Consider the following 14000-nt stretch of genomic DNA (forward strand, 5'->3'; position numbering starts at 1 on the left):
TGTCCATTTATTCTTTTACGTAGAGACTGTCCAGTTTGCCCAATGTACATGGCAGAGGGGCACTGCTGGCACATGATGGCATAGATCACATTGGTAGATGTGCAGGTGAACCAGCCTCACCCATTTTTTCATGTTCTGTGTGTATATAAATCTCCTCACTGTATTTTCCGCTGAATGCATCCGATGAAGTGAGCTGTAGCTCACGAAAGCTCATGCTCAAATAAATTGGTTAGTCTCTAAGGTGCCACAAGTCCTCCTTTTCTTTTTTCAAGACTGTTGTGGCTCGCCCAGGGGCAGATGGACACCAGGCTACCACCATGCAAGTTTATACCCATGTGCCCTTCAATCCAATAAATTTAGCAGCTTTTAAAACACAGGCTGGAAAATTCTCAATGAACCCAAGCCGCTTTATTTCAGCCTTTGAGGGGTGCCTCAGTAGTCACAAGCCGGATTGGGACAACTGTAATATCCTCCTAAAAACCTTGTTGTCTAAGGTGGAGCGGAATCAGGTTACAGCTAAGGCAAGGGAGGAGGCACGGCAGAGACATGAAAAAGGAAGCTAATAAAAGCTCCAGCCCTGGGTCTGCCGGATCTCTCTAAGCCATTTCAATTGTATATACATAAACAAAAAGGGATAGCTCTGGAAGTGCTAACCCAGTTGTTGGGGACCTGGAAACGTCCCGTGGCTTATTTTTCCAAACAACTGGATCAGGTTGCAAAGGGTTGGCCGGCATGTTTACAGGCGGTTGCAGCTACTGCCCTAGTACTAAAAAAAGCTAAAAAGCTAACATTAAAAAAGATTATGCAAATCTATACTCCCCATATGGTCCGAGCCCTGCTAAACACAAAGGGTGGGCTCTGGCTCACCCAGGCTCGGATTGCTCGGTATCAGGCTAAGCTGTTAGAGAACCCCGAGGTCACCCTGCAGTCTTGCCCCTCCCTTAACCCAGCCACCCTCTTGCCAGAAACAGAGAAACAAGAACACAACTGTTTAAAAATCATAGATGCCCAATGCTCCAGCCGCCGGGACCTAAAGGATCAGCCGCTCCCAAATGCGAATTCTGAGTGGTAAACTAATAGTAGCAGCATTGTCATAAAAAGGCAAGGCAGGGCGGGTTGTGCTGTCGTAACCCTCCATGATACCGTAGAGGCCGAGAGGTTGCCCACCGGGACCTCTGCCCAGCTGGCTGAGCTAGTAGCCCTGACCCGTGCACTCGAACTGTCAAAGGGGAAGCGGGTCAACATTTTCATCAATTCAAAGTATGCTTTTGGTGTGCTCCATGCTCATGCTGGCCTATGGAAGCAAAGGGGAATGCTAACGGCCCAAGGCTCCCCAGTCAAGTACGGGCCCCAAATTCTCCGGCTCCTAAAAGCCGTACAACTCCCCTCGGAAGTAGCGGTGGTGCACTGTAAAGCCCGTCAAAGGAAAAATGAAGACGTGGCCAGGGGCAATGCCAGGGCGGACAGAAAAGCCAAGCATGCCGCCACCTTGACTCCACCAGAAGCTGAGGATGCCCACAGGCATACCCTCATCCCATCAGTGGGGGAGCTTCCAACCCCTCAGTACTCTAAAAAAAAAAAAAAAAACTAGCTAACAAACTCAGTCTTCAAAAAAAAAAAAAAAAGGCTTCATTCCCCGGAATGGAAGATCCTCCTGCTGAAGGGCTTGATCTGGCCAGTACTGCAGCAGCTACACCAAACCACTCACGCCGGCAGGAAGGCCCTTATCCAGCTAATAAAAAAATACTTCTTGACTTCTGGACTCCGACCCCTGGCTACCCAAATACAAGCTGACTGTTTAGTCTGCCAAAAGAATAACCCCCGGCCAGGACATCCAATAACACCAGCTACCCTGGAACCCACTCCAGGCCCTGAACTGGTGTAGCAAATAAATTTTACTGAGTTTGCCCGAATTCAAGGGTTCAAATATCTCCTCGTCTTGGTAAACCAATTTAGCGGATGGCGTGAAGCCTTCCCATGCCGTAATTGCACTGCCAAAACAGTGGCCCTCAAGTTCATTAAGAAAATTATTCCCCGCTTCAGACTCCCCCAATAAATAAAATCTAACAATGAGACGCACTTCACATCAAAAATCGTTCAAAACATCTCAAATGCCTTACAGATACCCTGGAAACTCCACACGGCCTAAAGACCACAGGCCAGCGGTGTAGTAAAGCGTACCAATCAAACCCTTAAGCAACACCTCTCAAAAGTGCGCTAAAAAGCCCCCCTGCGATGGCCCAATGCTCTACCCCTTGTCCTGCTCCGCGTCCGCACTCTCCCAAAGGGTAAACTAGGGCTTAGTCCCTTTAAAATTATGTTTAAAAGGGCACGGCCTATAAATGGGACACCGGTTCTAACAAAAAAATAAAAAATAAAGTGTGTTTTTTTTGTCTCAGTATATGTGCTCTCTGTCTGCTGTTCTCTCTTCTCTCCACAGGTATACCAAAGACTTCCAGCCTCTTCCATTGGATGCCCCTGTCCACTCCTTGCAGCCAGGTAACTCCGTGCTTGTTTGTACCTAAAAAAACAAGCCTCTCCAAAAAAGGTAAAAGGGACCCCACACTGTCCTGCTGGTTTCCCACACGGCGGCAAAGGTCAAAAACCACAAAAACTGAATCCATCACTCTCGCCTGAACGCGGTGCCTACTGCTTCCCCAGCGGAACAGTGAACCGTCCAGCCCATCACCACGTCACCCTCCGACAATCTTAAACTCAAATTATTATTTAAACAAACATAAGCACCGGGGTGGGGGGGGCAGGACTACAAGGGCATATACACCATAAGGTCCCTCATAGTAAATGTCATTTGCCTAGTAGTCCCCATATCTCTCTCTCTAAAAAAAAAAAAAAAAAAAACCATTAATCTAAATATAAATACCTATAAAGGCCTCAAAATAGCCTTTGCCCGGAAATTTAATCTTTCCAACTGCTAAATATGTTCCCAGATCCCCTACCATGTGGCCAGCTTCCCATGAAGGGTGACCCCCCCCCACAACTGGTCAAACCTCTATAACAAATAAATAAAAGCAAACGCCACTCAGTTGCAAACGCAGCCCACCTTAATAAAAAACTGTTCTGAAAAGGCCAAGTTTAGCAGCAACATTAATCCCTAAAAACCCTACTGAAATTCGACCCATAACCCCCTCCATCCAGCTACGCTCCGTCCCCTTAAGTCTCCTTTATAAATGCCAGGAAGCCACTGCTAACCATACCTGGTTTGCTAAAAACAGCACCTGTCAATTTTATCTCTCCTCTAGTAACAATGTTACTATTCCCCTGTACAATAAAATGGCCGAAAACCAAAAAATAAAACAAATATATTATCCTCCCTCTCTGGCCTCTCAAATCAAAGCGGGTCTTAATGGCCAGGTGGCCAACAGCCAGTCCTTTTATATCTGTAGTAACTCTGCCTATAAATGGCTACCCCACCACTGGCATGAAAGCTGTTATGTGGGATACCTTATCCCTCCCCTTTGGGTCATGACCCAACTCCTGTCTGGCCGTCCCCGGCATCGGCGGTCTCTGTATGCCACCCCTGTACCCATTAGTGAAGGGGACAAATTCAGTATAATTCTTATCCCAGGCTATGGAATAGGTAAATTGGCCAACCGCTATCGTCAGCTTTCTTGTATTTCTCACTAAGTTTGCCAATAATACCTTAGCCATAAAAAAAAGCCTTAATTCAGAGCTTTACCAATTCCGGTTGCTGTCCCTGCAAAACCGCCAGGCCTTAAATTACCTTCTAGCTGCACAGGGCAAAGTGTGTGCCCTGATTAAAAATAAATGCTGTACGTATGTCCCAAAAAATGCACAAAATATTAACAAGCACATCCTGTCAGCCGAACAGGCCCTTAACCAATAAAAAGCCCCCAAAAAAGAGCCCACTCTTTTTGACTCACTCTAAAAATGGCTGCCCGACCTGGGGGAAGGCATTGTTCGTCTCCTGCTCACAAATGCTGTGCTGTGTATTATCATTCTCCTCGTGCTTGCCTATTATAAAGCACTCATATATAAAATATCTGCCTCCCACTCCACAAAAACCCCATTATATGCTCTTGCTTAGGATTCTAACTCCTCAGCACTTAATCACTTATTGTCCTTAAAATATAAAAAAACTCAGTTGCAAGCTTGTTAAGTGTTCTCAGAAAAGGGAGTTGCTGGTGACACTGGGCACTACTCTAGGTAACTTGGAAAAATAAAAAACCACGAGTATCAGTGAAGCCCTCTTGCTCTAGGCCCAGGCAAACTGAAGCCCCTCTGCTGCTTGAACTTTCGGTGACCCTGCCCAACTCTGAGGAAGCTAGCACACAAACAGACAGGTCTGCACACGGCTCGGTAGCCAAGGCCAGCTTCGGCCTGGGAAACGTATAGATAAGGCAAAAATGTTTCGCAAAAACTAGTAACAAATAAACCCAAATAAGGCAAGGCTCGGGCAATGCTACTAAAAAAAAACACAACTGGCTGCTTTAGCTAATTGGCGACAGTATTGTACAGGACAACAAATAATTAATTGCATAAGCTTATATAATAAAATAAGCAAAAATATAAATGTATACCGTAATCTGCATTCAGAGCTGCAAAATTTAAAACAGCTCAGTCTCCCTGCGCCCTATTTAAAGCTTCAAATAAATCTCTCTGCTTCTCCACCCCATTGTGTTCATTGGCGCGACGCACACCGGGCAACAAACCCAGCTGCTGCTTGCCTCGGGCACTCTGTGCCGGCAACAATAGGTATCAAGGCCAGAAGGGCCCATTCTGACCATCCCGTCTGACCTATTGCCTAGCCCAGGCCAGAGACCCGCCCTGGGGTCCTGCAGGGGGGATCTTCTCTTCTGCCAGCGACTCTGTAGCACTCAGTAACTGGTGGCTGAATGAGAGCGAATCTTTAGAAAGGCAGCAGCCACCCTCGATGTAAACGCTCCATGTGTCAGAGACTCCACCCTGTCCCTGGGGCAGCTGTTCCCCTGGGGAATGACCCTCACTGTTAAAAGGTTGCACCAGAAATGACCCCACCCCATCGTGTCCGAGGGACTGGCACAGTGACAGAGGCTGCAGCTCCGGCTCCTGGGGGCAGCTCTAGGAGTCTCAGTAGAACAGATCCTCAGCTCCCCCTGCCCCCTGAGCTCTGTCTATCTGCCTCGGGCCCTGTACGGCACATCCCCGAATGCCTGAGCTGGACCATTGCTCTGATCTGGGACAGCAATTCCTTCCTCCCTACAGTATCGAAGGGTCACGGAGCATCCGGCACCAGTCCAGGCCCTTGGAATCACGGTGACCCACGTAGGGGGCCCACACTTACCCAGGCAGGCAGCAGTCTCATTCCAGACGCTCCGGTTCCCCTGTCCGGTACATGTGATCACGGGATGCGAGGGCTTGAACCCCTCAGGGCAGCTCACGGTCACTGGTTCCTCCCTGCTATAATACATCTTGTCTGGTTCGAACCGCAGAGCTGAGGCCCAGCTGGGTTTGGGGCACTTTTCTGTTGGGAGAACAATCAGGTTTGGTATCAGTAGAAAAAGGCGAGATTCCAGTCCCCACATTAGACTGTCAGTTCCTACCCCAAGGAGCTGTCTGTCTGTCCAGCATTTGTACAGCACCTAGCGCCAGGGGGTCCTGGGCCATGGCTGGGGTTCCTAAGGACGACTGGTAATACAAATAAATAATCACAACAGGCCCTACCCATGAACCCACACATTGATACATGCCCTCACGTACAGGCGCCAACAGCCCCACACACTGATACGCACCCTCACGTGCAGGTGCCGACTCCGTGGGCGCTCTGGGGCTGCTCAGCACCCACCGACATCCTCGTGGATCAGCCCCTCTCCCTCCCCCACAGCGCCTCCCGCCCGCCGCTATCCGCTGTTCAGCGGTGTGCAGGAGGCCCTGCGGGGGAGGGGAAGGAGCAGGCGCTGGAAGAGCCGGGGGAGGGGTGCAGCGGGGGCAGGAAGAGGCAGGGCAGGGGTGAGGATATGGGGGAAGCGGTGGAGTGGGGGTGGGGACTAGGGCGGAGCAGGGGTCGAGCACCCCCCCAGGGAACTGAGGAAGTCGATGCCTATGCCCTGATGCACAGTGACACACCCTAACACCTCCTACATCCCACAGACACAGCAATACACACCGTTACTAGCTAACACACGTCTCCCACACCATTACAGACACCTGATATATCAGGGTTGGCAACCTATGGCACGGGTGACAAGGGCGGCATGCGAGCTGATGTTCAGTGGCACTCACTCTGCCTGGGTCCTGGCCACCGGTCCGGGGGGCTCTGCATTTTAATTTAGTTTTAAATGAAGCTTCTTAAACATTTTTAAAACCTTATTTACTTTACATACAACAATAGTTGAGTTATACATTATAGACTTCTAGAGAGAGACCTTCTAAAAATGCTAACATGTCTGACTGGCACGTGAAACCTTAAATTAGAGTGAATACATGAAGGCATGGCACACCACTTCTGAAAGGTTGCCGACCCCTGTGATACGTCCTCAAACCCCTATACACACAAGAACACCCCCCGACACCCTATACACAACCCCATAGACGCCCCCCTGTAATACTTGGCCACACAACCCCCTACACACACACACACACACACAAATACACCCCACAGACATCCCCTCACACCCCTCCAACACAGGCCTATAACCTCACCACACTCCCCCCACGCAGGCTGCTTTGCCCCACACACTCGCTGTCACTGTCACTTCACACCCTTCAGAAGGTCTGAGCTGAACACTCAAGACATAAATACGCCCCCAGGAAGTCGCGGGGCCTCCTTGGAGGCTCCTGGTGTCACAGGGTTTGGATCCTGCAGCCCGTCTGTGCAGAACTCACCCACACAGCTCACATGGCTCGTGTCCCACTCCACGCGCCCAGCCGTCTCCGTACAGTGCATCCAAGCCGGGGGCCCCTCGTACTGCTCCTGGCGACAGGTCACCAAAACCTTCTCGCCAACAACAAACTCTGTCTGTGCGGAGGCAGCAGAGACCGACGGGGGCCAGTTTCCTGCCGTCGGACAAACCCCTTGAGGGAAACAAATGTCTGAGTCTTGGCAAATCCTGTTCTGGTGAAAGGTGCAGCTGGCTGCCACTGGGTGATCCTGTGGCAGAGCTGAGCCAAAGGGAGCCCTGGAGAAACCAGCACAGCAAAGGGCTGGGGGAGAAGCGAGGAAGATGGACACGCTGGTGACAGGGAGTCTCTGGGCTGATCCTGCCCTTCATTATCGGCCTGCGGGCGGGGCGGGGGGGGTCTGACTGAGGCCCCCTGCAATTCCAGCAGGATTTAGGGTCCCCATACTAGAGGCTGAGAGGCCAAAATGAACCAGAGGGTTTATGGGGCGAGCTTCCACCTGGCTCCGGAGATACCAAAGTGTCACAGAGAGTCTGGCTGCTGGCCCGGCCCCTGTGACCGCAGTGACTCGGGGGGTCTCACACTTACCCTGGCAGGTGGGTGTCTCACTCCAGACAGGCAGGCTCCCGTTTCTGACACATTTGATCACAAGTGGTGATGGCCGATACCCCTCAGAGCAGCTCAGTGTCACCGATTCACCCGGGGAGTGGAACTGCCCCTTGGGGGAAAACTGCAATCTGGAGTCCCAGGGTTTTGGTATTTCACATTTTGCTGCGTATCAAAGAAATAAGGGGAGACTCTTGAGGGTTATTGAATCATGCGGCTTTCCCCAGCCATCATGGGCCCGATCCTGAGCCACGCTGGGCACCCACACTACAGTAGGGGTTGCCGGGATCAGCTCCTCTGTGATCAGGTCTATCTACCCCGTTTCTCTCCACAGGATTCACATTGCTCAGGGCCTCAGTGGGGTGGAGCGAGTGAGGGTGAGTGCAGGCGAGTCAGCCCCACTGAGTTGTGGGGGGAGAACATATTTCCCTGGGTGTCAAGGTCATTCTGACCATCCCGTCTGACCTATTGCCTAGCCCAGGCCAGAGACCCGCCCTGGGGTCCCTGCAGGGGGGATCTTCTCCCCTTCTGCCAGCGACTCTGTAGCACTCAGTAACTGGTGGCTGAATGAGAGCGAATCTTTAGAAAGGCAGCAGCCACCCTCGATGTAAACGCTCCATGTGTCAGAGACTCCACCCTGTCCCTGGGGCAGCTGTTCCCCTGGGGAATGACTCTCACTGTTAAAAGGTTGCACCAGAAATGGCCCCACCCCATCATGTCCGAGGGACTGGCACAGCGACAGAGGCTCCTGGGGGTGGGTCCAGGAGTCTCAGTAGAACAGAGCCTCAGCTCCCCTGCCCCCTGAGCTCTGTCTGTCTGCCTCGGGCCCTGTACGGCACATCCCCGAATGCCTGAGCCCCTGCTGATGAAGGGATCTGACCTCAACGGCACACTGTGGAGACCTGACTGGTGGAGTCTGAGCAGTTTCTGTGGGCCTAGAAGGCAGGAGCGGAGCGTGCCCCGTTAAAAATGCCCATCCAAACCCCCCTACACTAATCACCACCACTACCCAGCCCCCTCCTACAAACACAGGAATACACATCCCAGACACCCTCACCCCGACATCCCTACAGACACCCCGACACAGCACCTCCACACACACGGTATGTGCAAGGCTAGTCCCTACCCCGACACACACGCACACCCCCAGATGGACTGCTTTACACCTGCTGCCCGTACACTGGCTGTCACCGTCATTTAACACTTTTCAGAACATTCAGGACATAAATACCCCCCGTGACCACAGTGACTCAGGGGGGTCTCACACTTACCCTGGCAGGTGGGTGTCTCACTCCAGACAGGCAGGCTCCCATTTCTGACACATTTGATCACAGCTGGTGACGGCCAATACCCCTCAGAGCAGCTCAGTGTCACCGATTCACCTGGGGAGTAGAACTGCCCCTTGGGGGAAAACTGCAATCTGGAGTCCCAGGTTTTGAGTATTTTACATTTTCCTATGGGCATGGAATGAGAGCAGAGTATTGGGGGTCACTGGAACCAGGCAGACTCCACTGAGTATTATGGGCTGACCCTGAACCACGCTGGGCACCCACAAGAGCAGGAGGTGGGGGGCTGCGAGGATCAGCCCCTCTCAGGATCAGGCCCCACGTGCTCAGGTACATTTACTCCGTTCAGACGCTCAGGGCCGCCGTGGGCAGGGCAAGTGCAGACCAGTCAGCCCCACTGGGCCGTGGGGAGAACGGTGTTCCTGGTCTCTGCTGCTCCTGCACAGGGAGCAGGGCCAGGAGCCAGCATCAGACCCACGCGCCTGCCCCCCCGGGGACACCATGGGTGGGAAGCTGTTCATTGCAGCAGGACTCTCCCCACGGCCTCTCAGCAGCCTGGCTGGAGCCTCCCCTGGCCAGACGGCGCCCGGCCAGCCCCAGGGCCGGCTCCCCGCACTCACTGAGACACTTGTGTGCACCCAGTTCCCACTCGAAGTGCCCCGACGCCGTCTGTCTGCATGTCACGTTGAACGAGTTCTGCTGGAACTGCTGACGACAGGTCACCCGACCCTCGGCCCCGACACCGAACTCCGTCTGTGCAGGGTCAAAATCCACCTGCCTCACCCAATCATTGCACATCCCTGGGAAAGGAACAGGAGAGCGGCCATGGGGGCGTCTGCCCTACGGTCTGACAGCCCCTGGCTCTGGGGAGCTGGCCCCAGGATCGCACAGGTGCGGGGGCCGGCCCTGCACGAAGGGCCTGTGACCACGGGGAAGGCTCGGGGAGCGAGTCTGGGGCAGGGAGGGGACCGCGTGTCCGGGAGGCCCGGGCCTGGCCGCTCTCAGAAGCGGTGCTAGAAGAAGCACCCTGAGAAATGCTGAGATCCGTTCCCAGGCCTCAGGGCTTCACTCCTCGCAGAGCTGCCCAGCAGTGCCCAGCGGAGACTCCTGCCAGGCTGCGGCCACAGCCGCCAGCAGCCGCCTCAGGGCCTGGTGGGGAGCCGTGTGCACCGGGGGGGGGGGCGGGGGGGAAGCCTGTGTTTGTGGGGAGGGCCCACGGTGACAGCCCTGTGAGGGGTTTCTCAGCAGGCTGAGGGAGTGGGGTCCCCCTTTCTCTGCCCATTGTCACGGCTTCCCAGATCTCCCACCCCCAGGTCTCCCAGACCCGGCATCACGTCACTGATCTCCAGGGGCTGGTTATCACCGGCCCGGTTTCCCTGGCCATTTCCTGCCCACAACTGGCGGCAGCCCCATGCCCGGGCTGGCAGGGGAGGTTTGGCCCCATGCCCGGGGGGTGGGCACGGGGGGTGTACCAGGCTCCACACACTCACTGAGACACTGGACTCCGCTGATATCCCAGACTGCCCCACGGTCCTTCAGCTCTGTGCATTTTGCAGGGAACGGCCCGGATTCAGGCTTCTCGGTGCATGTCACCTCCACCGTGCCATTGACTGGAAACGCCGTCGGCTCGGCGGGAAACGTCACCTTCGTGGTCCAGGCTCCCTCCCTCCTGCACGTGTCTGTGACGGGGGGAACGAGAGGCTGAGGCCTGGCTGGAGATGGAGCCTGGTCACCCCCTTAGCGCCGCTGCGGCCTGCCCGGAGCCCAAGGAAGGACCCCGGGAAGGGCCCAAGCGGCAGCACCTGCTCCCAGTGCCCCCAGAGGTGCAATCATACTAAGCCAGGGGGCAGGGCTTTCTCTCCTACCACCACAGCACACACTGAGCAAACCGCGGGGGGGGGAGGGGCAGTGGCAGGAGGGTGTGGGGGGCCCCAGAGCTCAGGAAAATTAGCAGCAACAAGAGATCCTAAAACTTCACATGAAAAAATAATGTCGTGGAGTCCAAGGCAAGTCTGCCATGTTAGCAGATCCCCTGCCTCCGCCCCTGCCTCTTTCTGACACTCACCTCTGCTCCGCTGAGCACGGGAACAGCGTCATGGGGGGGAACCACGAGGGGACGTAGGCACTGCAATGCTGAGCGTCACCGCACTTAACTTTTGGGCGCTTAGAAAATCACAGGAGCACCCTGGGATCCACAGAGCAGAGTTGGGCACCTGGGCTCCCTGTACAGGGACTGGGCAGAGACAGGCGCCCGCGATCCACAAAGCCAGCACGAGCGGTGGTGAGCCACGAAAGCCAGCCAATGGGCGATGCCAAGGAGCGGGAGGGGGTGCTAAGCCCTGCCCCCTCTCAGACCTGGGTGTCTCAGGCCTGGTCTAGGTCCCGTGAGCTGCCAGCTGCGGGCACAGTGACTGCACGCGTGCGGGCAGGTGTAACAAGCATGGACGCCAATCATGCACACACCTATTTTCATGCACTGCTATGCACGGGCTGCTCCGAAACGTGGTCGTGTAACTTCATGGAATTTTTGAAATGGCACCTCCATTTCTACTGGCCTCATCTTCCTTCTTCTCCAGCCCGCTCTCTCTGCCAGCCCCCGAGCAATGTGCGACTGCCTTCGCCAATGAAGCTAGCTGGACTTGGGCTGTCCTTGCCTCTGCTAGAGGCGCCCGGAGTGCGGTGTCCTGTTTTCTCTGATATTTGAAGGGGGCTTTGCGGGTGATATTTCTGCACTAGGACCTTGTGGAGGTCTGCCAGCAGGAGCTAGTAAAGTGACGGGTGCTATTCAAAAAAGGCAGAGAGAACCTCTTCCGACCCCACTGCTATGATAATGCAGGTGTGTTCGGATCTCAGCCCTCGGCTTTCTCATTTCTCTGAGCCGTGTGGTTTATTGGGGTGTTCTAACAGCGTGTTGGACAGGTGTTCTGTAGGTCTGTGCAGAGATGGTGGGACACTGAAGAGACCCAGCAGGGGACTGAACAGAGAGGGGCCTAGAGGGAATTCTCTGGACCCAGCCAGCTGCCAGCCTAAGGGGCAGGAGCCTGCTGACAGCTATTGCAGCTAAGGTGCCCCAGACACAGGGGATGAGCCTGGGAAGTTGGCAGCATCCTCAGTCGGGGGTTGAGCCCAAGAGAAGGGGCTGCTGTACAAGTTATATACACCCAGCAGGGACTGTGAGGGGGCTTGCAGCCTAACTGCCTCCCACAGTTGGGGCATCCTGCTAGCCGGAGCTAGGCAGGGACAACACAGGGGGGCCCATAATGGTGCACACATGGACTGATCCCAGTCAGGAGACCCGCTGCCAGCTGATGGCCTGTAATAGGGGACCCGGCGAGGGCTCCCCAGGCACGAGGCTGGAGAAGCCGAACCCCTCTGTTGGACAGCCCTAGGAGCCAAGATGGGAACTGCAGTGCTTGACCTTGAGGTGTAGTCGATTGGCAACCTTTCCTAGCCAAGGCCTCTTCGCTTTAGCTGGGTGTCCGAGGGGTCACCGGAACCCAGCAGGGTGAGCTCCCAGGGGGCCCAGCAGCTGAAGCACCTTCAGCTCTTGCCTCCACGCTGTGGGGTGCTTGGTGCTGCTGGGCACCGGAAGAGAGCTGGTGTAGCACAGCACAGAGCAGCCAGGCGAACCACCCGACCTTCACCCCCAGGTGCCCATGGGTGTTGCTATGGTTCCGATAGGCACGGAGGGCAGAGGCTATGGAAATCTCTTGCTTTCCTTGCTGCAGGGCTGGGAGGTCTCAGACTTCGTCTCTCTTTGGGTAGGTCTACACTGGAGTAATTTTCCGCTTGAGCAGACGTACCTGCACTAGGTATGATGGCATACTGGGCTAAAAACAGGAGTGTAGTCATGGTGGCAGAACCAGTGGGACAGCTGAGCCACCCCAAGTGGTCTCCCACCTGCCTGAGACCCGGGGCATGTACCCAGGCGGCTAGCTCCTCCTGCTGCTGCTACTTTGCTACTTATAGCCTGCCAGCTTGATCAGATCTAGCACGGGTATGTCTGCTTGAGCTGAAAATTACACCTCAGCCCCAGTGTAGCCGGCCTCAGAGTCTCAGTGGCATCCCTGAACAGAGCCAGGCGGCCCACCCTTCATTCATTGTTAAAGCTGGGGAAATGGAAACGCCATTTTTGGCCCTCTCACTTGCCTTTGGACCCGAGATTCCATGTCTATTATTATTATTATTTGTATTGCTGCAGCACCTAGCACCCTTCGTCACGGACCAGGAGCCCGTCGCGTGAGGCCCTTTACAAACACTGAACACAAAGATGGTCCCTGCCCAAGGAGCTTCCAGTCCAAGTTGTACGACAAGTGACAGTGGATGGATGGATGGATACAATGATGACAGGTCTAGAAAACATGACCTGTGAGGGAAGATTGAAAAAATTGGGTTTGTTTAGTCTGGAGAAGAGACGACTGAGAGGGGACATGATAACAGTTTTCAAGAACATAAAAGGTTGTTACAAGGAGGAGGGAGAAAAATTGTTCTTCTTAACCTCTGAAGACAGGTCAAGAAGCAATGGGCTTAAATTGCAGCAAGGGCAGATTAGGTTGGACATTAGGAAAAACTTCCTAACTGTCAGGGTGGTTAAGCACTGGAATAAATTGACTAGGGAGGTTGTGGAATCTCCGTCATTGGAGATTTTTAAAAGCAGGTTGGACAAACACCTGTCAGGGACAGTCTAGATAATACTTAGTCCTTCCTCAAGTGCAGGGGACTGGACTAGAGACCTCTCGAGGTCCCTTCCAGTTCTATGATTCTATGATTCAAAGACTGCATTTGTCAAGGTCCGAGAGAAGGATGTTGCAATACTGAGATAATGAGACCCCTGAGGAGAGGTGTAGCTGGGTGGAAGGCCTATCGTAGAGATGCTATTCAGAAAGAATTGGCAAGTTTTCTCCCTGGGCCTAGATCCTCACATCCAGGCTGAGTCAATGATGACGTCCCGGTTATAGGCCTGCGTGACAGGCAGGATGTGGTGTTGACCCCAGTGATAGAGAAGAGAGGGAGCAGGGAGGGCAGATTAGGAGCTGGGGTTTAGCCATGCTGAGGTCAGGCTGCTGGCTCGACCGCCACGAGGAGATGTCAGAGAGACAGGTTGAGGTTCTAGGTTGGAGAGAAGGAGACAGGTCTGGAGCACAGAGGCAGATCTGTGAGTTGTCAGCATAGAGATGGTAGCTGAATATGTGTTTGCAGAGGAGATTACTCAATGTAAACGGCCGGGAAATGTGCACACAGGGTCTAAGT

At 54.0% G+C, this 14000-nt stretch overlaps 1 protein-coding gene across 1 annotated transcript in view; it reads right to left on the bottom strand.

Moving 5' to 3' along the window:
• LOC144265439 (receptor-type tyrosine-protein phosphatase kappa-like) overlaps positions 1-14000 on the bottom strand; it is a 92800-nt gene that overhangs the window by 63325 nt on the left and 15475 nt on the right. The window contains exons 2-4 of the mRNA XM_077818078.1: positions 10241-10429; positions 9371-9550; positions 8736-8918 (exon numbers count right to left, since the gene is read on the bottom strand). Of these exons, the coding sequence (XP_077674204.1) occupies positions 8736-8918; positions 9371-9550; positions 10241-10429 (552 nt within the window). The remainder of the gene's footprint in view (positions 1-8735; positions 8919-9370; positions 9551-10240; positions 10430-14000) is intronic.

The sequence above is a fragment of the Eretmochelys imbricata genome, chromosome 5 (genome assembly GCF_965152235.1).
Source record: "Eretmochelys imbricata isolate rEreImb1 chromosome 5, rEreImb1.hap1, whole genome shotgun sequence".
Taxonomy (NCBI): Eukaryota; Metazoa; Chordata; order Testudines; family Cheloniidae; genus Eretmochelys; species Eretmochelys imbricata.